Genomic DNA, 21887 nt, shown 5'->3' with positions numbered 1-21887 from the left:
CTAATTACTACTAGATAATGATACGGAGAAGGCGATGGCACCCCACTCCAGTACTCTTGCCTTCGGAAAACCCCATGGACGGAGGAGCCTGGTAGGCTGCAGTCCATGGGGTCGCGAAGAGTCGGACACGACTGAGCGACTTCCCTTTCACTTTTCACTTTCATGCATTGGAGAAGGAAATGGCAACCCACTCCAGTGTTCTTGCCTGGAGAATCTCAGAGATGGGGGAGCTTAGGTGGGCTACCGTCTATAGGGTCACACAGAGTCGGACACGACTGAAGTGACTTAGCAGCAGCAGATAATGATAATGAGTGATAATAGTGGATTTAAAACTAAAAAAAAAAAAAATCCAAAAATAGATATGCAAAAAGCAACAAAGGTTTACTGTATAGCACAGGGAACTTGTAATAATCTATAACGGAAAATAATTTCAAAAATAATATATGTGTATATGTATAACTGAATCACATACACAAAAAATAATTCTACTTTTTGAAATTCTGTAATGTTTATCTTTTGGCCAGCTTTTCTAAATGTCCTATGGACATCTAATAACAATGTATGAGATACAAAATTTTAAATAGATTTGTGTAGGATGTAAGATGAGTATAAACTAATTAAATATAAGTCTATTTAAATTATTAATGACATCATTCAAGATGCTATTCCTATTTTTCTGCACTTTATAAAATATTCTCAGAGAAATATTAATATGTCTATGTATGATTATATGCTTTTTTCTCTTATATTTTTTGCTTTATGTATCTTTGTTTCTTTATTGTTAGGTGTCTAATGGTTTATGATGTCTATCTTCTTTGTGAATTATACCTTTTATCATTAAAAATATTCATCTTTGTTTCATTTAAAATAAATAAATAAATAAATAAAATCCTACACAGTATGTTCTCCAACCACAATGGAATAGAAATCAATAATAGAATAAATCTAGCAAATTCACAAATGTGTAGAAATTAAATAACATACTTCTAAATAATCAGTAAGTCAAAGAAGAAATTGCAAGCAAAAGTATAAATTATTTTGAGATTAATGAAAACCAAAAAACAACACACTAAAACTTATGGGATGCAGCTAAAGCAGTGGGGAAAAGGGAGAATTTATAGCTGTAAATGTCTGCATTTTCAAAAGAAGAAAAATCTCAAACTAATGATCTAATCACATTTTAGGAAACCAGAAAGGGAAGAACAAACTAAGCTCAAAGCAAGTAGAAGAAAAGACATAATAAGGATCAGAACAAAAGCAAATGAAATAGAAAAATAATGGAGAAAATGAAAAAAAAATTGGTTCTTTAAAAAGAACAACAAAATCAGCAAAACTTTATCTAGACTGACCAAGAATAAAAAAGAGGACTCTCCATAAGATCAGGGAGAAGAAAAGGATGTCTGCTCTCATCAATTCTATTCAATGTCATTCTGCAGATTCTAGCAAGGCAACTAGTCAAGATTTGGGCAGGTAGGATAATGCTTTCCCCAAAGGTCTGTTTTTTAATCCCTGTAACCAGTGCAAATGTTAGGCTACCTGGGAAGGGGAAATTAAGATTGCTAATCTTCTGACTTTAAAATAGATTTTCCTGGATTATCCAGTTGGGCCCAATGGAATCACACAAGTACTTATAAACTGAAAGGAGAGGCGGAGGAGTTCAGAGTCAGAAGAAGGGTCATGGAGGGCTTCCCTGGTGGCTCAGTGGCAAAGAATCTGCCAACCAACGCAGGAGACACAGGTTCCATCCCTGGTCCAGGAGGATTCCACGTGCCACGGAGCAACTAAGCCTGTGTGCCACAACTATTGAACTTGTGCTCCAGAGCCAGGAGCCACAACTACTGAGCCCACATGCTGCAGCTACTGAAAGCCCCACTCCCTAGAGCCTGTGCTCCACAACAAGAGAAGCCACTGCAATGAGTAGCCCACACAACTAGAGAGCAGCCCCTGCTCACTGCACCTAGAGAAAAGCCCTTGCAGCCACAAAGACCCAGCACAGCCAAAAATAACTAAATCAATTATATGTATATATATATAAAGAATGGTCATGGAGATACAACAGTGCTGGCTTTGAAGAGGAGAGGGAACTTGGGCAACCTCTAGAAGCTGGAAGAAGAAACAAGAAAATGGGTTCCCCTGAGAGCCTCCAGAAAGGAACAGAGCCCTGCCAACATCTTGACTCTAGCCCAGTTAGACTCATGTTGGACTTCTAATCTGTAGGACTATGAGATAATATATTTCTGTTGTTTTAAGAAGCTAAGTATGAGGTGATTTGTCACAGGAACAATAGGAAACTGGAAGAATGGTCAACAGAATTTTGACAAGGATACTAAGACAATTCACTGGAGAAAGAATAGACTTTTCAACAGTGTTGGGACAATTCTTTGGCATAAGAATGAAGTTGGGCCCCTACCTTGCAACACATACAAAAATTAACTCAAAGTGGATCAGAGATCTAAATTTAACAGGTAAATCTATAAAAGTCTTGGAAAAAAACAATAAGTCTTTGTGACCCTAGGTTAAGCAATATCTTAGATAAGATACCAAAAGGAAGGAAGAAAAGAAAAAAATAGATAAATTGGACTCTAATTTAAAAAATTTCATGAATCAGAGATTATCCAGAGAATAGAAGAAAATATTTGCAAATCATATATCTGATAAGAGGGTTGTATATCCAAATAAGAGACTTCTTTACCCAAAATATATAAAGTGTTAGTCGCTCAGTCACGTCTGACTCTCTGTGACCCCTTGGACTGCAGCCTGCCAGGCTCCTCTCCAGGCAAGAATACTAGAATGGGTATCCATTCCCTTAAGAACACTAAAAATTCAACAATAAGAACAACAAAAAAATGTAATTAAAATAAGGGCCAAATTTGAATAGATATTTCTCTTAAGAAGATAAACAAATAGCCAATAAGCACATAAAAAATGCTCACCATCATTAGTCATTAGTGATACGTAAATCAAAATTCTAATATTATACTACTTCACACCCACTGCTGCTGCTGCTGCTACTAAGTCACTTCAGTCGTGTCCGACTCTGTGAGACCCCAGAGATGGCAGCCTACCAGGCTCTTCTGTCCCTGGGATTCTCCAGGCAAGAACACTGGAGTGGGTTGCCATTTCCTTCTCCAATGCATGAGAGTGAAAAGTGAAAGTGAAGTTGCTCAGTCGTGTCCAACTTCGCAATCCCATGGACTAGGATTGCTAAAACAAAAAAGGCAGACAATAGCATGTGTTGGTGAGGATAGGAAAACTTGGAAGCATTGTACCTTGCTGGTGGGATTTGAAAATGGTACAACTAATTTGGAAGATTGTTTGGCAGCTTCTCAAAATGTTAAATATAGACTTATCATGTGATTCAACAATTCTATTTACTGAGATCTACTCAAGATCAATGAAAACATACGTCCATACAAACTTGCACAAGAATTTTCACAGCAGCCTTGCTCATAATTGACAAAAAAAAGTAAAACCAACAAAACTGAATGGGAAAACAAAATGTGGTATTTCCATATAATAAAATATTATTTGGCAATGGAAAGGAATAAAGTAACAATACATGCTGCAACATGTAGGAACCTTGAAAACATAATGCCAAGTGAAAGAAGTCAGACACAAAAGGCCACATATTATATGATTCCACTCATATAAAATGTCTAAAATATGCAAACCCATAGAAACAGAAAGCAGATTTAAGGAACTGGGGGGAGGGGGGAATGAGTGACTGCGGGTATGAAATTTCTTTGGGGGGGATATAAAAATGGTCTAAAATTATATTGTGGTGATAGTTGCACAACCCTGTGGGTATAACAAAAAAACACACTTTAAATGAGTGAATTGTATGGTATGTGAATTATATCTCAGTAAAGCCATTAAGAAAGTAGATGTAAAAGCATATAAGTAGGATGTCCCTGGCAGTCCAGTGGTCAAGACTTCATGCTTCCAATGCAGAGGACATGGGTTTGATCTCTGGTTGGGGAACTGAGATCCCACATGCCATGTGGCATGGCCTAAAAATTTAACAACAAAAAAAGTGAACAAACAAACAAACAAACAAAAACCCATATAAGCATATCCAAAGAGAGTAGAACTTAACTGTGCTCATCTCCCCGCCAAATATAGATGTAAATAAATGAGGTAAAGGATGTATTCATTAACAGTTGGGAGAATTCATTTCCTGGTGTATCAAATATCACTATATACATTTAAAATGTATTATAATTTTATTTATGAATTATACTGTGATAAAGCTAAAAATTATAAAATACAACTGATTTTATTTTCTTTAAAAAGCAAACATATAAGCATATCCAAGGGGGGAAAGGTGTGGACCATGAACCACAGTCAGAAAGCAAAAAACAGGAAGTTGAAGGGAGCGCCCAGCCCAGAGAGGCTGTACAGTTGAGGAGAACCCTGGCTGGAGGAGGTGTTGGGAGCTGTAAAGTACAGCGCAGAGAGCAGAGGTGGGGGCTAGGCCCAGGAGAGACTGAATGCCCCAAAGAATCGTGCTTGCTTCAGTTTTGTCAAGAGCCAGCCTTCGAATGATCTCTGAGAGAAGGTCCTAGAGCCGTGATGAGGAGAGCCTATGATGTCAGCACCCGGCCTTTGTGACATAGGCACTAGGTGCCAGGGAGAACTGCTCCAGGAGATGGGGCTCCCAGCTCCCAAGGGGGGCGGCAACACCGCCCCTTAGACACAGTCTCTGTCCCCCAGAGGCTTTCACCAGCTGGCCCCACTGCCACTGCTGCTACTGAGTGTGAAAAGCCATCTGGGTTGGGGCCAGGCTGAGTCAGAGGACATCAGTGTGAGGGAAGACAGGGATTAGGGCCACCAGAGTGCCACGAAACCAGGATGCTTGCAGAATCTGTGATTTGGATTTAAGAGAACGAAAACCCATAACAGAAGACCTCCTCCTGGCTGAACAAGGACTGACGACAAGACTCAGGCCAAAATCTGAGTCAGAGTGAGTTTAGGGTGACAGACCCTGGGGGCAGAGAGGGGCATATCCACCGTTTGTTGACTGTATTTCCCTCTCTCCAAGGTCCTCTCTTCGCTGAAGTGCCTTGAGAAACCGCCCAGAGGAACCTTTATTGGTAAGAGTTCCCAGGAACAGAACACCCTCAATTCCTAGTTCCATCTCAGTCTCCATCTCCCAATTTCCCTCTTCTAACTCCATCCTCTCCACCCTACCCTCCCTTCCATCTCCTCTCCTCCTCCATTCTCACCTTCTCTGGAGCTTTTTGCCAGCTCTTCTGACCCCAGGGGTGATATGGATTTAGGATCGTGGCGAACCAGCCTGTACATAGTACATAAGCCAGAGCCAGAAATGGACCCAGTCTCCCTGTGTCACGGGCTCTGTTTCCTTCTCTACAGATCCTATGGGCTGTGTCGTCCCCCCTGGCCCACCCAGATAACTGTTGCTGCCCCTCAGTTCCCAAGAGGCAGTTCAGATCCTCCGTGCCCTCCACCCCTCATCAATGGCCGGCTGCAAAGAAGTGAGAGACCACATTTAGAGCCAAGCTCCTGCCCAGACACTCAGAGAACCTGCTGCTCCAGGGCTGGGTGGCTCCTTCATAGGCCACCAAGAGCCACACCAACACCAGGCTGGAGCCACATTCTGTGCACAGAAGGTTTTGATTTCTCAGCCACTTCAGGCTTGAGAGATAACTGGTCTTGCATCTGCCAGGTCTCTCATCTCTGGTCTTGACTCCCCAATCCCTTCCTGAAGGATTCAAGGCAATGTTGCCTCCAAACAAGGCCCAGGTGTTGCTACAGAACACAGCGTCCCCTGGGCGGCCCCCTCAGGGCCCCTCACAAACTGCAGACTCCCTTTTCTATAACCTACAACCTCAGCCTTGCCAACAATCACTCCGCTCCACCCGGCCATCTTGCTCTCCTCCCCCACGGTCCCACTCTGCGGGCTCCCATCTCTACTCTTCTGACTCAAATTCGGACTTTGTCTTACATCCCTACTCTTCTTCTCTCTCAAATTCCCCCACTTTCTTTCATCAGAATTGCCTCTCTCTCTCCCCTCCCTGTTCTTCCTCGCCTTCCCGCCGGCTATACCCCTCTGCTACCCTCACTCACTCCTCGCCCTCTCAGCCACAGAACTCCTCTTTCCCCCGCTCACCTTGCCAGTCGCCTTTCCACCTCGAAGATCTACCTACCTCCACTCTCACGTCCCCGAGCCCCAGCCCACCTTCTCGTGGGGTCCACTCTAACAGCCAGGCATGGCACTCGCATCAGTACAGGAACACCAGGTCCCCTGGGGCGGAGGGGGCATGCGTGGCAAGCGGGAAGGACCCTGCAGAGTTCAAGGACCCAGGAGCCCTGGCCCAAGCCCTGGTGCTCCATCTGGGGCACCGTCGTATCGCCCACGACTTGCAGCTACTGCTTTTGCAGCGCCTGTGGCTAGGCCAAACCGACAAGGCCCCTGTCGTGGAGTACCCTGTATGCCTGGTGTGTCTCCAGCTCCGCACCCCCTCTTGCCCCATCCCCAGATACAGGACTGGACCCAGGTTGCTTGCTTTCCCCCAGCTGCTGCCCTGTGCCCAGGGCAAGAAATCCGGACCGCTCCGCATGGGCATTGGCTTTGGCCTCCGCCTGCCTCAGGGCCAGGCCAAGGCTCTGCATCTGCTGTCAAAAAGAAGGCTGGAGGAAGCAGGGCCTCAGGCCAAGGCTGCTCAGGCCAGTGGGTGTCAAGCCCAGGTAGCTCAAGCCCCAGTAGCTCCGGCCCAGGCAGATCTAGGGCCAGGCACCCTCTCCCAGAATGGGAGCCTCAGGTCTGTAGGCCGCCAGTCACTAAACTCCACAAGCCATTCAGGGTCTCTAACTCAGGCACCAAAACAGGCTACGGTCCACTCGAAGCCCAGGCCTTCCTCTGCCCCAAAGAGACCTGCCTCTCCAGGGCCCATTCCCCAAAAGTCACCACTCTAGTTCTAGAGCCACGGAGGCCCCCTGGAGCACCTCCTCTGAATCCCACCAGCCCTGCCCGGCCCCAGACCTCAGGGAGCCCCCGAGACACTCTGAAGGGCTGGCTGGCTGGAGGTCAGGTGTGTTCTCCAGTCCTGAATCCTGGGAGCCCCTTGTGGAGTCTGCTTTCTCCTGGCTGAAGAGGACCAAGGGCATCTCAGGCCCCACTCAGCCTTCTGTGTATCCAATTAAAAAAAAAAAAAAAGCCTGACCCTGCAAAACTTGTGTTTGAGTCTTGCTGAGCAGATCTGTGGGTGGCTGTACGTTCAGGGTGACCAGAACCCAACAAGGGGTGCAGGAGAGTCAAAGTTAACAGAATGGTCAAGGAGAGTGCATGCGGTATATCTGAAGAGGTCAAGGGACCCACAAGACCTGAGCAACTGAGAGGTGCAGAAGGCTCTGCCAGGCCCTTCAAACATTTAACTCAATTTGGTGGGACAGTTAATGGCATCCCCAGAGATGAAGCCACTGGGCCCCCTCCTCTGATTGCACCTCAGATTAACGAAGACTCATGCTGATTTCGCCAGGGGAGCAGCAGGAGGTGTTTCCTTGAAGGGAAGGGTTCACTTTAGAGAAACAGGGAATCCCCACATTGGATGGAGATCAAAAACCCAAAGGCCCTCTCAGGAGGATGGGGGCTAGGCAGAGACCTTCAACTGCCTGAGGGCCAACTTGCCTATCTACCCATGAACCCTGAGGTGCCTGGACTGGGTGGGGGGCATAGAGAATGGCCAGCCCCAACCTCTGCAAACTTCGGAGGATTGGTGTTCATTGTAAAGAGTAGCTTCCTCATACTAGGAAGCAGTGGCATCGGGATTTGAAGCCAAGTTTCTTTTCAAGTCCATGCTGCCTCCGTTTAAGAGGCAAGAGAGCCAGGAGTGTGACCTTGGATGAATCACTTTGTCTCGGGGCGGGGCGGTAAACGTAGGGCTACTGCTTGACGAGTCTGCAAGTCACTCTTGAAGTGTGGACAGCCCTGATCCGAGGATTTATTAAAGGCTTATTAACCTCCCTTAATCTTTTGGCCTGCCCCCGCCCCAAGCCAGACGTTTCCGTGAAGCGCCCGCCCGCCTCCACCGCCCCGCAGAAACATGGCGTAGTCTGCCATCATCTGAAAGCGGAGAACGGAATTCATACACCCCTGTTCCGCCAGCCACAGGCTGACTAGTGCTGACGCGTATCGGCGGCTCTGCGCCTGCGCGAGGAGAGAGGGCTTGGTGCGCCTGCGCGCTGCGCGTCTGCGAGACCGGGTTAGACGGCCCCTGGCAGTGTTAGGGACACTTACGGTGTGATTAGAGTTTCGGCACCTCGGCGGGTGAGAAGGGTCTGGAGTCTTCCCGGCAGCTACCGGACCAAGGTCCACAGCGGCCGGGACAGCAGTCGAAGGCCGGGCGCGGCATGTCCCGGGGACCTCGGCGCCGACAGTGAAGCGCGCGGCGAGCGGGATGGGTCGGCGCCGGACGCCGGAGCTGTACCGGGCCCCGTTCCCGTTGTACGCGCTTCGGGTCGACCCCAGCGCGGGGCTGCTCATAGCTGCGGGCGGAGGAGGTGCCGCCAAGACCGGCATAAAGAATGGCGTGGTGAGTATACAGGCCCGCTGGGGCCGGGTCTCAGAGCGGGCTGAGGGCGATTCCCGGAGGTCTGGGAGCGGGCCGCACCCCTGCTTCGGACCCTGCCCCTCCCTGGTGGGAACCGCGGCGTGCCGGGCGTCCCGGTGCGAATTTGTCTTGAACCATTCACTGGTGAATTGAGAGGCTCCTAAAGTGAAAACTGCACACAGCGCTGCCTAGGCAGGAACGCTTCAATTCGATCTCAGGAATCAACTCCAGGGATCGTAACCTGGCTTTCTTGGGGAGGCTACATAAGATTTGTCTGTCTGCCACTGGTAGCGGCGAGAGTGAAATACAAGCTAAGATTCTTCACTCTTTTGAGAGTTATCATGTTGTTCTGCAGACTAGACGTGATAATCCCAGCCTTGCCTGCTGTACGCAAGCAAGTGAAAAAAAGTGAAAGTGATAGTCGCTCAGTCGTGTCCGACTCTGCTACTCCATGGACTGTAGACCGACAGGCTTCTCTTTCCATGGAATTCTTCAGGCAAAAATACTGGAGAGGGTAGCCATTCCTTTCTCCAGGGGATCTTCCCAACCCAGGGATCAAACCTGGGTCTCCTACATTGCAGTAGATTCTTTACAGTCTGAGCCACCAGCGAAGACCAGTACACATGAGTGAGGCTCAAAAAAGAAAAAAGTTTGGAAAAAGTCTTTAAACTAGAAAATGCAGGTTCAGACTACAGGATGTAAGTTTGCCCTTGAGGTGCTCTCTGAACCTTACTTGTCCTGGTTCCCTCTCCCACAGCACTTTCTGCAGCTGGAGCAGATTAATGGGCGCCTCAGCGCCTCTTTACTACACTCTCATGACACAGAGACACGGGCCACCATGAACTTGGCCCTGGCTGGTAACATCCTTGCTGCAGGGCAGGATGCCCACTGTCAGCTCCTGCGCTTCCAGATCCATCAGCAGAAGGGCAAAAACAAGGCAGAGAAGGCAGGTGAGAGCCTCCCCGCTAGCTTTGGGCAAAGGGTTAAATTAATGAATTCTTGCTCATCTTGGTCTCTGAAGAAGTAGGGCTGGAGGTGGGATTATGGTAGCAAGAGAGAAGCTGATGTTCACCACTGGAAAGGGCCAGTAGGACTTATTCTAGAAGCCTGGAACCTGGCAGGCTGTTTGTGTTGCAGGTTCCAAGGAGCAGGGGCCTCGACAAAGGAAAGGGGCAGCCCCAGCAGAGAAGAAGTCTGGCGCTGAAACCCACCAGGAGGGGGTGGAATTCAGCGTAGAGAATTTGCGCGAAGTGCAGACAGACTTCAGCCGTGATCCACTGCAGAAAGTTGTGTGCTTCAACCATGATAATACGTTGCTTGCCACTGGAGGGACAGATGGCTGCGTTCGTGTCTGGAAGGTGTGGTTTGGGGAGGTAGAGGATGAGTGTCAGTAACTGCAAGGCCAGAATTGTGAGAAACTGAACCTGGGTCCTGGGGAACTTGTGAGTAAAGCCTGCACTGAGTGGCCATTCGTAGAGAAGAGGAGTGGGTATCATTTGCACTCTTGCCGGGTACGTAGGCTGACTGTGGTGGTGGTTTGGCTGCAGGTACCCACCTTAGAGAAGGTTCTGGAGTTCAAAGCCCATGAAGGGGAGATTGAAGACCTAGCTCTGGGGCCTGATGGCAAGGTGAGGAGGTGAGAGGGTGGAGAAAGTAGGTGATGATGCTGCTTGTCCAGTAAGTGGATCCCCCTAACTGTCCATCCTTGGAATCTTGATCCCTGACTAGTTGGTAACTGTGGGCTGGGACCTTAAGGCCTCCGTGTGGCAGAAGGATCAGCTGGTGACACAGCTGCACTGGCAAGAGAACGGACCCACGTTTTCTAACACGCCTTATCGCTACCAGGCCTGCAGGTGTGAAGACCCCAGAGGGTGGCTGAAAGAGGCACAGCCTAGATGTGGTGGGGGAGTGGGAAAAGGATCAGGGGGAAGCTGGTGGGGAGGGGATCGGAGCCTTGTTGGGTGTTACCCCAGACCTGACCAGGGTACAGGAGGGCACAGACCTTTGAGGAGGGCTGGGCAGGCCCCGGGAGCTGAACAGCCTCTGGCTCGGCCCCCAGGTTTGGGCAGGTTCCAGACCAGCCTGCCGGTCTGCGACTCTTCACGGTGCAGATTCCCCACAAGCGTCTGCGCCAGCCCCCGCCCTGCTACCTCACAGCCTGGGATGCCTCCACATTCCTGCCCCTTCGGACCAGGCCCTGTGGCCATGAAGTCATCTCCTGCCTTAGTGTCAGGTATGAGACAGTGGTGGCTTGGCTGGGTATGAGGGTGCCCGGGGCAGCCCGGGGAGACGTGCTGCCCACATCCCTGGAGACTGTTGCTGCTGCACAGGATTCCAGGACAGTGAGCGTTTTTTTGTTGCAGTGAATCGGGCACTTTTCTGGGCCTGGGCACGGTCACTGGCTCTGTTGCCATCTACATAGCTTTCTCGCTCCAGGTAATGGATGGACCTGGGCACAGCCCTGAGGGCTCTCTGGGGTAGAGATTCTAGGCCTTCTTTTTCACTGAGTGTGCACGAAAGTGTCGGGCCCAGCCTGTAGAGGGAAAGTCTGGGGGCAGAGGGTGTGTTTTCCAGAAGGAATCTTCCAAACTGGGCTTTCCCTCACTAGCTTTCCTCTTGTCCCCAGCGTCTGTACTATGTGAAGGAGGCCCATGGCATTGTAGTGACAGATGTGGCCTTTCTGCCTGAGAAAGGTCGTGGTCCAGAGCTCCTTGGGTCCCACGAAACTGCTCTGTTCTCTGTGGCTGTGGATAGTCGTTGCCAGCTGCACCTGCTGCCCTCACGACGTGAGTCCCTGAGGTGGGGTGGGGGTACCACTCCCCCTTTAGCTGGAGCAGAAACTTGCCCCTTGGAGAATAGGATGCTTGTCTATAGTCACCTGTCCCCTCCTTGAATGGTTCTGTTCTCCGGGCTGCAATGCCACTCCTTTGCCTTCTGAATTCTTCCCTTCTCCCTCCTGCAGGAAGTGCTCCTGTGTGGCTGCTGTTGCTGCTGTGTGTTGGGCTTATTGTTATGACCATCCTGCTGCTCCAGAGTGCCTTTCCAGGTTTTCTTTAGCCTCCCTGCTCCCAGGGAACCAGGGGCCTGGACACTGCCACCTTCTAGACCAGAACGGGGGCCTGGACCCCACTGCTCACTCCACCTGGGTCCACAGCTGAGGTTGCCACGGATAAGACTGATGGGCAGTGCCTGCCCTTCCCATTTAAAGCCTGGCTCTGGCCCTGTGCAACCCTGAGTCCTGGAAACCTTGTGTTCATCATCTGTGGATCCGCCCAGGACAGTGGTATCTGAGGGCCAGGCCGTACCACTTGCCTCCTTCCCTTTGTCTACCAGGGGCTCCAGAGTTGAGCTTGAACTTTTTCTCCAGAAATATGTGAAGATGCCCGAGAACTTGGAGGCACTGCTGTGCTGTCCTTCCTGCAGAAACAATCATTTTCTCCTCGTACCCCACAGCCTTGTGGCCAGTTGCTCTTCACATGAGCCCCTGGAATTTGCTGGGGGCCTGTACTGGCCTGGGACTTGCTGTTAGGGAAGGAAGGAGCAGAATGAAGATCCAGGCAGTAATCTTTGGGTTCCACTGGGTAGCTCCAAGCCCACCAGGCCATATGCAGTAAGTTCCTAGAGAGTCTGCCCTAGCCTTGAGGAAAGGGAAAAGGAACTTCAGCCCATTTGGCAGGAAAAGTTGATATTTAATAAACAAGGAAAGACTGAACTAAGACTTGTGTCAGCTCTTGCCTGCCTCTGAAGGGGTAGGTGACCGGGGTCCCGGCAACTCCGCCGGGTGCTGGAAGATGGCTTTGGCGTACTGATGCAGGAGGCGGCTCATGTAGCAGTGCTGCCAGGGAAGCAGTCCTTCCAGGAAGCCGATGTGGCCGCCCCGGGCCGTGACTAGCAGTGCGACGTGGAGAGAGTGTTGGGCAGCCTGTAGGGGAAGAGCTGGGGCAAGGGGAGTCGGAGAGGAGGTTAGGAGCCCTGGCCTCTGCCGAGAGTCCAGGCGCTCTCCACTTGCACCTCATACACGGCCCATTTCCCCTGGGGCCTAAAGCATCTGGATCCCCGGTGCTCACCGTCCACGGGAGAGAAAGGGTCGTCAGCTGCGTTGAGACAGAGCACAGGGATCTGGATGGTGTTGACCTTGGTTCTTGGACTGGCTGCTCGGTAGTAGGCAGCACAGTCTTGATAGCCAAAGACCACAGCTGTGTAGCGCTCATCAAATTGGCGGATGGTGCGGGCCTGCAGGTGGTGGAAGGCGGGATAGGCTAGGATGAGAACAAGGGAATAAGATGTGGGAAGAACAATACAGGGCAGAGGGGAGAGCTGGAAGACTACACCTGTAGGATAAAGTCGACATTCACCACATTTTCCATCACTTTTCTGTTTCTGCAAAAGAACAGAGGTTTGGCTCTGCACCTGGACCCCACCCGGAGCCACCCTCAGTCTTATCTCGATGGAGAAAAGTACACACACGGAGCTGACCCGAGCACCGGGACGGCCTGGCATATGCCGTCCTACCCTGGTCTCTGCTCTTTGCTCTTCATCAGGACCCTACCGGTTCACGACTTGACAGAGCCCAGCAGTGAGGCGATGATTGAAGAGCAGTGAGTTCAGGGGGGTCTCCAGGGAGCGGGTGGTCTCAAAGGAGTCCCAGCATGCAGACAGAGTCAGTGCTGCCACCAGGCCTGCTGCCCGTCCCGTTCGAGCCAGGTGATTCAGCACTAATATCCTGCAGGGTTGGACCAGGCCATGAAAAACGGGTTTGCCTTGGGGAGTCGGTACTGGAGATGGGGAGAGGATGGGGAGAAGGAAGACTGGACCTTTGGGTTAAGTGAGACAGTCTTTACCCTCCGAGAGAGATGCCCACAGCCAGCAGTGGGGCTTGGGGGTAGCGACTCTTTATGTGGTTGATGACTGTCACCAGATCTTCAGTATTGCTGGCACAGAAGGCCCTATGGGTCTGAGGCAAACCGGAACATTGGGTAGAGAGAGGGTCCTTGGCCAGAAGGCAGAAAAATGAAAGGACTCAAGAAATGGAAGACAGGTAGGTAGAGGTGCAGGACCCAGCATATCCGAAGGGAGTGGAGTGAAGGACCACTAGAGGAAGGAGGGTACTCACCAGTAGTTCTTCCCCGCGGCAGCCCCGGTTATTAAATACAACAGCCCTGTGGCACACACAGGTACATGTTAGCCAGACCCTCCCTACAGGCTCTTCTCCCCTCTTGGTAGCTTTCAGAAAGGCCTCAGTCATAAGGTGCCCTTCATATGGCACCTTCTCCCCAGAGCTAGCAGGGTCTGAATTGACACCACCCCCATCCCACCCCACCACACGCACACAATTACAAGTTATCAGACATCACCCAATTCTCTGGGCTGTTCCCATCTTTACCTGTAGCCATCCTTCAAAGCTTGATCAACTAGGTGCAAGATATATGTCTCCTGACTACTGCCTGTGATGCCAGGAAGCAGTAATACAGTGGGCTGGGTGCTAGGGTCGGGGTACTGACTGTTGGACTGGCTGGCCCAATCTAAGAGGATCTGGCCTCCATCTGGGGTTTCCAGAACTTCACTGTGGTTTTGGAGAAAAAGGCACACAAAGAAACTATTAGGATTAGGAACTCCATGTACTTCAAAAGATTTTATACCTTCTTCTCGACTCCCCAATCAACTCCCACAGTTTCTCATCATTTGAGGGCACGTATTGTGCAAAACCTGAGATCATAACAAAGTATACTGGTGACATAAAAGATGGAATATTACCTCATGGTTGTACATACTGCTACTTAGTAGTTTGTCACTCAGTTGAGTCTGACTCTTTGCGACCCCATGGACTGTAGCCTGCCAGGCTCCTCCCTCCATGGGATTCTCCAGGCAAGAGTACTGGAGTGGGTTGCCATTTCCTTCTCCAGGGATCAAACCCGGGTCTCCTGCATTGCAGGCAGACGCTTTAACCTCTGAGCCACCAGGGATGCCCATACTGCTACTGCTGCTGCTAAAGTCACTTCAGTCGTGTCCGACTCTGTGCGACCCCATAGACAGCAGCCCACCAGGCTCCCCCTGTCCCTGGGATTCTCCAGGAAAGAACACTGGAGTGGGTTGCCATTTCCTTCTCCAGTGCATGAAAGTGAAAAGTGAAAGTGAAGTCGCTCAGTCGTGTCCGACTTCACGACCCCATGGACTGCAGCCTACCAGGCTCCTCCATCCGTGGGGTTTTCCAGGCAAGAGTACTGGAGTGGGTTGCCGTTGCCTTCTCCGATGGTTGTACATAAGCCCTTCCATATAGCCACCCTGGTTACCCTCAGCACACTGAGGTAGATGGAATGAAGGTTGCCTCCATTTTAAAAGGGGTAGATGAGGGACTTTGTTGGTGGTCCAGTGGTTAAGAATCCACCTTCCAGTGCAGAGGATGTGGATTCGATCCCTGGTCGGGGAACTAAGATCCCACACATCATGAAGCAGCTAAGCCTCCGTGCCACAACTACTGAAGCCCATGTACTCTGGAGCCTGCAGGCCACAACCTGAGCTTGCCTGGCACAACTGGAGAGTTCGTGTGCTGCAACAAAAGATCCCGAGTGCCACAATTAAGACCTGACACAGCCAAATAATTTTATTCCCTATAAAGATTTCCTTATATTTGCAGCTTCCCGTTCACCCCCATCTTTCTCTTACCTCGAGTAAGGGACTATCGGCCGGGACTGCAGTAAGACTCTGAAGATGGTTTGTAGCCGCCCCTCAAAACACCAGAGCGTAGGATAGAAAGTCTCCAGTGTGACTGGACAGTGTTGCTCCAGGAAGGCCAGAAATCGGGACCCAGTCACCAGCTGTGGCCTCTGTAACCACACAACACCATCAGCCTCACTCCCCTGATATTTGCACCAAGCCAGTGAGGTGCCCAACACCAGAGAGACCTCTTCCCAGAGGGCAGCCTGGAGGGCACTGCCTCATCCAGGGGTGAGGAATCTAGCATACCTCAATCTGGAATCCCACTAGAGCCCCGGAACTCCAGACCTAGAGTGTCACCTCGCCAGAACTGACCCTGAACCAACTTCCACACTCAGCCTATCCATGCCCCAAACCCACTTTGGAGATAGCAACTAATATAAGTTACCCAGCTGATCTCCTGCAGGAAAGGTTGGGTCCTGAGCAGAGGCTGAAGAAATGCAGTACCATTCAATCTGTGACTTCTGCCTTGCAGTTGAATTACCCACACTATCATCTCAAAACCATCTCTGGCCACACTGGCTCCTGATTTTAGCACTCCATTGTTATATGTTCCCATCTCTTATTGTGCATGCTTGCAACGGAAGGGCTTCTTTTTACCACAACACCTTGTTTTCTTAACAGCCCCTGCTGTTGACTATACTCTAATGGAGGAATAGTCCCAGTGTAAACAGATTTTCTCTTCCTTCCTGCCAGCCAGGGGGAAGGTAACAGGGATAGAATGAGGGGGCAGATGAGGTCAGTGGGCACCTAGCCCTAACTTTCAACCCCTTTGCTTGATGGTTCTGGACATACGTCAAGTAAATGAGAGGGCCTTGTCATATAGAAGGCTTGTAAATGGGGAGTATGCTGTACAAAGACAAAAGGTCTCAGAATCAAAAAACAGAATTCGCATTTCTGTTGCACGCCTGAGGGGACCTGAGGACCAGACTCCTATCTCTTCCTGTAGTCAAAAGGGGCTAAGTAAGTGATGAACTCGAGAGGCCAGGTTGGTAGTATGACTGTTGTAACTCATACCTTGGTTCTTAAGCCCTGGAATAATAAATAACATCTGTGATTCACTATATGCTATTTGCTAGCACTAGGCTAAACCCAACCTTACTATAAATGAAGAAACTATGACAAAGATTAAGTTGTTTGCCCAGAGTCACACAGCAAGCAAAAGACAAAGTGGAATTAATAGTGATATTAGGCAAAACATTCTCTGGCATAAATCATACCAATATTTTCTCAGGTCAATCACCCAAGGCAATAGAAATAAAAACAAAAATAAGCAAATAGGACTTGATCAAGCTTACACCCTTTTGCACAGCAAAGGAAACCATAAACAAAATGAAAAATCAACCTATAGAATGAGAAAAAACATTTGGCAAAGAACGTAACCAACAAGGGCTTAATTTCTAAAATATACAAACAGTTCATACAACTCAGCAACAACAAAAATAGACAACCCAATCAAAAAATGGGCAGAAGACCTAAATAGACGTGTCTCCAAAGAAGGAATGCAAACGGCTAATAGGCACATGAAAAGATGCTCAGCATGTCTAATAGGAAAATGCAAATCAAAACTACAGTGAGGTATAGTGAACTACTACCAATCAAAATGACCATCATTAAATGCTCTATAAATAGTAAATGCTGACAAGGACGTGGAAAAAAGGGAACCCTCCTACACTGTTGGTGGGAATGTAAGTTGGTACAGCCACTATGGCAAACAGTATGGAGATTCCACAGAAAACTGAATCTAGGATTACTGTATGATCCAGCAATTCCACTCCTGGGCAAACAGCCACACAAAGTTCTAATTCAAAAAGATATGTTCTATGTTCATATGTTCATAGCAGCACTATTCATAATAGCCAAGATATAGAAACAAACTAAATGTCCATTGACAGATGGATAAAAAAGATACGGTACCTATATACAATGGAATACTACTAAGCCGTAAAAACCCAGGAAATAATGCCATTTGCAGCAACAAGGATGCAACTACAGATTATCATACTGAGTGAAGTATGTCAGAAAAAGAAAGACATATACCACGTGATATCACTTATATGTGAAATCTGAAATATGACACAAACCTATCTTCAAAACAGAAACAGACTCATGGACATAAAGAAGAGATTTGTGGTCACCAAGAGGGAGGGGGCTGAGGGAGGGTTGGAGTGGGAGGTTGGGTTAGCAAAAGTAAGCTTTTATATGTAGAATGGATACACAACAAGATCCTACTGGATAGCACAGAGAACTATATTCAATATCCTATGGTAAACCATAATGGAAAAGAATATTTTAAAAAAGAATATATATATTATATAACTGAATCACTTTTCTGTACAGCAGAAACTAAGACAACAAAGTAAATCAACTATACTTCAATTTAAAAATGTAAAAAATATATATTATTTCTAATACTAGTAAGATTTGTTGAGTGCTTCTTCTGTTGAGTGCTCCTTAGATACTGTGCTAAGCACTGTACATGATTATATCCTGGAACCTTCACAACAGCTGTTTGAGATATCTTTGAAAATCCACACCTCACAATACCCTATAAACCTTACCTATGATCGCCCTGTGGAAACGTGTATGAATATGTGTCACAGGGCACAAAATGTGCCAAAGCTAGTTAGTGCTGGAGCTGGGAATTGAAACCCAAGTCTGTCTGACTCAAGAGCTTGTGCTCTTAATCATTTTACAATATTATCTCCTAGTTGCCAAGACTTTGAGTTATCAATCTATTAAATATTTGGTCAATCACCTCAGAGATGTAGAACAAAGTGCTAATAAAATCACAGGTTTCATGTAACTGAGTTTCATTTTAACTCTAGTAAAGTATTTCCTGACTTATCCCTGAGAATTAATGAATAAAATGCCATTAATCACTGTCGGTGAATCAATACCAATCCACTGCCAAGTTGGACAGTCTGAACAGCACGTCCTCAGAGCCTCCAGAATGACACTTGCCCTGGATTTTAACCAGGATTTGGAACTCACAGAAGTGCTTGTAGTATATAGTGGCAGAGGTCTCTGATTTTTCTGTGGCTGGTTGCAAACAATGGAAAGTGTTTAGTTAAGGACAACTCTGTTCTGAAATAACTGACTTTTCAAATCAGACATGTAAGGTAAGGTTTATAGGGTATTGTAAAGTTTGGATTTTTAAAATTGCTTTTATTAAGGCAGAAGTATTTTATAAACAATACATAGGATGTATAAAGCTCTGCAAATATAGGAAAATTTAGGTAACATTAAATTTCCCAATAGATCTTTTTAAAGGGCTTCAATTAATAGGTTTCTTGTTAGACTCAGCTACTTTGAGTTTAATGAAAATTAAAAGATTTTGATTGGGGGGATATGCAAATTTCAGTGAGAATAAACTCTCCAAGTTCATTAATCGTCCTCTTCAGGTTTTTCCATTGCACTATACATGGAGAGCCTAGAACTTAAAACAGGGCTCAATGAGCAAGGACAGTTAGGGTATTCCTAAGATAGGCAGGAACCCCTCCCAGTCCTTAAGAGAAGCAAGGTCCTACTGATGGGGTGATGTTGGGAGTTACCACCCCACAGACTGGTTTCTTCATTCAGTGCAACTAACGAGGAAGTCAGCTAGACTGCCTAAAAAGAAAACCACAGTGTGTGTATCTCCCTGTCACCTCAAGATACCTTCCACCCCGCCTTTCTGCAAGCTTTGGTCCACATAATAAGCAACAGCATCCTTCCGATGCCTGAGAGGCCCAGCCGGTATAGGAAGTACGCGGACAATGCAGAGAATCTAGGCAGACAAAGAACCAACTCTCTTTTCGGTGTTAATAGCAAAGCTGAGCCTGGCTGGAGAGCAGGGCAGGAGTAGTGGTGGGGTTGTGGCGTCAAAATTTCACCTGGACCTGGACAGCCAACCAAGCCAGCTCCCACAAAGGGCTCGAGCCCCGATTGGAAGTGGCCCCTGAACTTCAGTAACCTAAACCCGCCGGCGAGAGCTCTGGACCCGCACCCACCTGGGGCACCCACGTCCAGTAGTAGCCCAAGTAGAGGGCAGCGCCAAGTCCCAAAAGCAGAGAGAAGGACTCTGTCCAGGTGTCATCCTGGGGGCTTTGAGAGGAGCTCAGCATCTTGTGTTGCCGAGTTTCGATTTCTAAGTTCTTGACTGGATCCGGAGCTTGGACTTCGATTAATGGGCCCGCAGGTGCGCGCTGGGCCCTGCCCGTTACACGCCATTGGACGGCCTGTGCAAGTTCGGCCTCCACCGCCTGGCGGTTCGGGGATGTGGGCCCCGCCCACCGGCGGCGGGCGTGGCGAGGGGGCGGTGCTAGGGCGCCGGGTAGGTGGGCGGGCTGCGCCGGCAACTACGTGGAGCCGACCCGACTGACCTGCGAGTGGCTTTACTGCTTGCGGCCCTGGTCTCGCGCCTCTGCGCCTCTTCCTTCCGCTTCACGGTCACCGGCCGTGCAGCCTCCTGTGAGGACTAGCGACCTCGCCTACAGTCGCCATCTTAGTGAGGGGCAGCTCCAGTTTCTTTTTCCTCAAACCCTGCCCTGGCGGCGCGGCGAGGCTGGCAGCCTGGCTAGAGTACCCCAGCCATTCATCAGTCACACACAAAGGGCACAGCCACTCGTGTGGTAACAGCCTTCCAGTCCCAGTGTTCAACCATTCACAGTGGTCCTCGCACTGGGACACATTCACACTGTGACACACACGGTGTCACAGCGTTCAGCCACTGAATGAGTGGCGTTTCACACAGTGTCACACTCACATGGGTTAAAGCCACGCATAGTGTCACTCTATGCTGTCCACACGTAAAGTAGATATTTACTCATCACTCTACCAGCTTGGGATGCTGTCCCTGTCTTCACTGGGAGATGGAAACAAGTCAGTCATCTACTAGAGCAATGACCCTCAGTCCTGACTGAAGATTGGAATTGTGTGTGTTTCTAACACCAGAAGTGCCCAGGCCCCACCTCCTGATATGGTTGGTCTGGAGAGGAGCCTAGGTATTAATATAACTTACAGGTTTTCTGGAAGACTCTAACGTGTAGTCAGGGTTGAACCCCTACAATAGGGTATGGTGCTAGATAAGGGAAGTACTAGCTGCTGCGGGAGCCCTGGGGAAGGTGCCCAGACTCCATGGATCTGAGAAAGCATACCTAGATGTTAAATGACAATACATTTAAGGTGAAATTTTAAATTAAAAAAAAAAAAAAAAGGAGTTTCCAAGGCAAGGTGGAAGAGGGGACAGAGTAGTTGTTCCAAAAGAGGGAACAGCACAAACAAAAGCCTGGATGTGAGGCTTCTGAAAGGAACCAGAAGAAACTGGGTGTTGCTGGAGCATATGAGATGGTCAGGAATCTGGTGTGGCCAGTTGCATAAAGGATACTAGAGCTTATCCCATGGGTGGAGGAAAGCCATCCAAGAGTTTTAGTGGGTGACTTGATTGGGCTTCCCATGTGGTTCCAGTGGTAAAGAACCTGCCTGCCAATGCAGGAGACATAAGAGATGCAGGTTCGATCCCTGGGTCAGGAAGATCCCCCAGAGAAGGAAATGGCAACCCATTCCAGTATTCTAACCTGGAGAATCCCATGGACAGAGGAACCTGGCAGGCTACAGTCTAGGGTCATGAGCTGAAGCGACTTAGCATGCAAGGGTGACATGATCAGAGTTATGTTTTAGAAGAAACATTCAGGGTACTTGGAGAATGGACTGGAGGGGGATGAGAACGGAAGGAGGTCAGTTAGAGGCTGTTAACAGAACTTTGGCATGGAGCGTGGCTGCCTGGCCGGTGAAGATTATTAAGATAGGAGGCAGATTTGATAGGACTTGGTAGTAGGTTGGCGGTCGGGGAAGAAGGAGGAATCATGAATGACCCCCAGTTTTCTGACTACATAGATTCAGGGATGCGTATGGGACTTGACCCTGGGATAAGGAAATGGGGAGAGGGGAAGTTTTGAGGAGGAAGATGGTGTAGTCTGACTCAGACACATAGAGGCTGGGGTTCTGTTAGGTGTTCTAATTGTGTTTTCTTAGATTCTGAATTTGTCTATTTGGCATCAATTAATCACAAGGCCAAACTAACAGCCAGAGTTGTTCACCTCCCTTCTGCAATCCAGAGGCTATCCTCTGGGATTTCCCTGGTGGCCCAGTGGTTAAGGCTCCCAAGTTAGCATTGCAGGGGGCAAGAGGTTGATCCCTGGTTGGGGAACTAAGATCTTGCATGCTACACGGTGCAACCAAAAGATTTAAAAAAAAAAAAATTCCTAGAGGCCATACTCTGAACCACTTCCTTTATCCAACTCTCACACACCAAACCAATATTCTCCCTTTCCTAAATCAACCCAGGACGAGAGACTCGTCAGCTAGGAACAGCCTCTGTGCCCCCAAAGCCCTCTGAAGTTTTTCAAGCTAGTCAACCCTAAACTGTTCACCCTGCCCTGTCTTGCTTTTCTAGCTTAATAAAGGCTGTGGCCTGTGCCTTCCCCTTGCTTCTTTCTGCCTCTGACCTACACTGGTGCTTCCCTCTGTGGTCCTGTTTGGTAAGCTGTGCCTCTTCCTCTTAAGGAAACTGTAACATTAAACTTCTCTTTCATTGGCATTGACCTTTCTGTGCTGTCATTC

The 21887-nt window shown here is 48.6% G+C and overlaps 3 protein-coding genes across 6 annotated transcripts; 2 read left to right on the top strand and 1 right to left on the bottom strand.

The window, feature by feature from the left end:
* Positions 1-5739: 5739 nt before the first annotated feature.
* PRR30 (proline rich 30) lies at positions 5740-6982 on the top strand. Its single transcript, XM_069582860.1, has one exon. It carries the CDS (start codon positions 5740-5742, stop codon positions 6934-6936), a length of 1197 nt encoding a protein of 398 aa, XP_069438961.1. The 3' UTR covers positions 6937-6982.
* An 882-nt stretch (positions 6983-7864) lies between these two features.
* On the top strand, positions 7865-12286 carry PREB (prolactin regulatory element binding). Of its 2 annotated transcripts, XM_069582842.1 has the most exons (9): positions 7865-8552; positions 9328-9520; positions 9708-9928; positions 10118-10198; positions 10299-10423; positions 10630-10803; positions 10934-11006; positions 11197-11356; positions 11533-12286. In XM_069582842.1, the coding sequence occupies exons 1-9, from the start codon at positions 8418-8420 to the stop codon at positions 11625-11627; spliced, it is 1257 nt and encodes a 418-aa protein (XP_069438943.1). In that variant the 5' UTR covers positions 7865-8417; the 3' UTR covers positions 11628-12286. The 2 variants fall into 2 exon arrangements, with proteins under 2 accessions (XP_069438943.1, XP_069438944.1); XM_069582843.1 differs by lacking the exon at positions 11197-11356 and having other exon boundaries at positions 7928-8552; positions 11533-12282.
* On the bottom strand, positions 12239-21520 carry ABHD1 (abhydrolase domain containing 1). 3 transcript variants are annotated; one of them, XM_069582844.1, is made up of 9 exons: positions 19277-21520; positions 15234-15394; positions 13954-14133; positions 13684-13729; positions 13412-13524; positions 13120-13293; positions 12902-12950; positions 12638-12803; positions 12239-12506 (listed from the first exon to the last, which is right to left on the bottom strand). In XM_069582844.1, the coding sequence occupies exons 1-9, from the start codon at positions 19388-19390 to the stop codon at positions 12295-12297; spliced, it is 1215 nt and encodes a 404-aa protein (XP_069438945.1). In that variant the 5' UTR covers positions 19391-21520; the 3' UTR covers positions 12239-12294. The 3 variants fall into 3 exon arrangements, with proteins under 3 accessions (XP_069438945.1, XP_069438947.1, XP_069438946.1); XM_069582846.1 differs by lacking the exon at positions 12902-12950; XM_069582845.1 differs by lacking the exons at positions 13412-13524; positions 13684-13729.
* Between the last annotated feature and the right edge of the window lie 367 nt (positions 21521-21887).

Source organism: Ovis canadensis, chromosome 3 (genome assembly GCF_042477335.2).
Source record: "Ovis canadensis isolate MfBH-ARS-UI-01 breed Bighorn chromosome 3, ARS-UI_OviCan_v2, whole genome shotgun sequence".
NCBI lineage: Eukaryota > Metazoa > Chordata > Mammalia > Artiodactyla > Bovidae > Ovis > Ovis canadensis.
Note: the sequence above shows the minus strand (reverse complement) of the source record. Positions and strands in the feature narration are given on the sequence as shown.

Excerpts from the sequence above, each read along its gene's own strand:
- ABHD1 (XM_069582844.1), bottom strand. The coding sequence starts at position 19,390 with ATGCTGAGCTCCTCTCAAAGCCCCCAGGATGACACCTGGACAGAGTCC. Across the intron at positions 13,294-13,411 it reads GTGGGCATCTCTCTCGGAGG|GATATTAGTGCTGAATCACC; the intron begins GTAAAGACTGTC and ends CCAACCCTGCAG. Across the intron at positions 12,804-12,901 it reads ATGTCGACTTTATCCTACAG|GCCCGCACCATCCGCCAATT; the intron begins GTGTAGTCTTCC and ends CACCACCTGCAG.
- PREB (XM_069582842.1), top strand. The coding sequence starts at position 8,418 with ATGGGTCGGCGCCGGACGCCGGAGCTGTACCGGGCCCCGTTCCCGTTG. Across the intron at positions 9,521-9,707 it reads AAACAAGGCAGAGAAGGCAG|GTTCCAAGGAGCAGGGGCCT; the intron begins GTGAGAGCCTCC and ends TTTGTGTTGCAG. Across the intron at positions 10,804-10,933 it reads ATCTCCTGCCTTAGTGTCAG|TGAATCGGGCACTTTTCTGG; the intron begins GTATGAGACAGT and ends TTTTTGTTGCAG.
- PRR30 (XM_069582860.1), top strand. The coding sequence starts at position 5,740 with ATGTTGCCTCCAAACAAGGCCCAGGTGTTGCTACAGAACACAGCGTCC.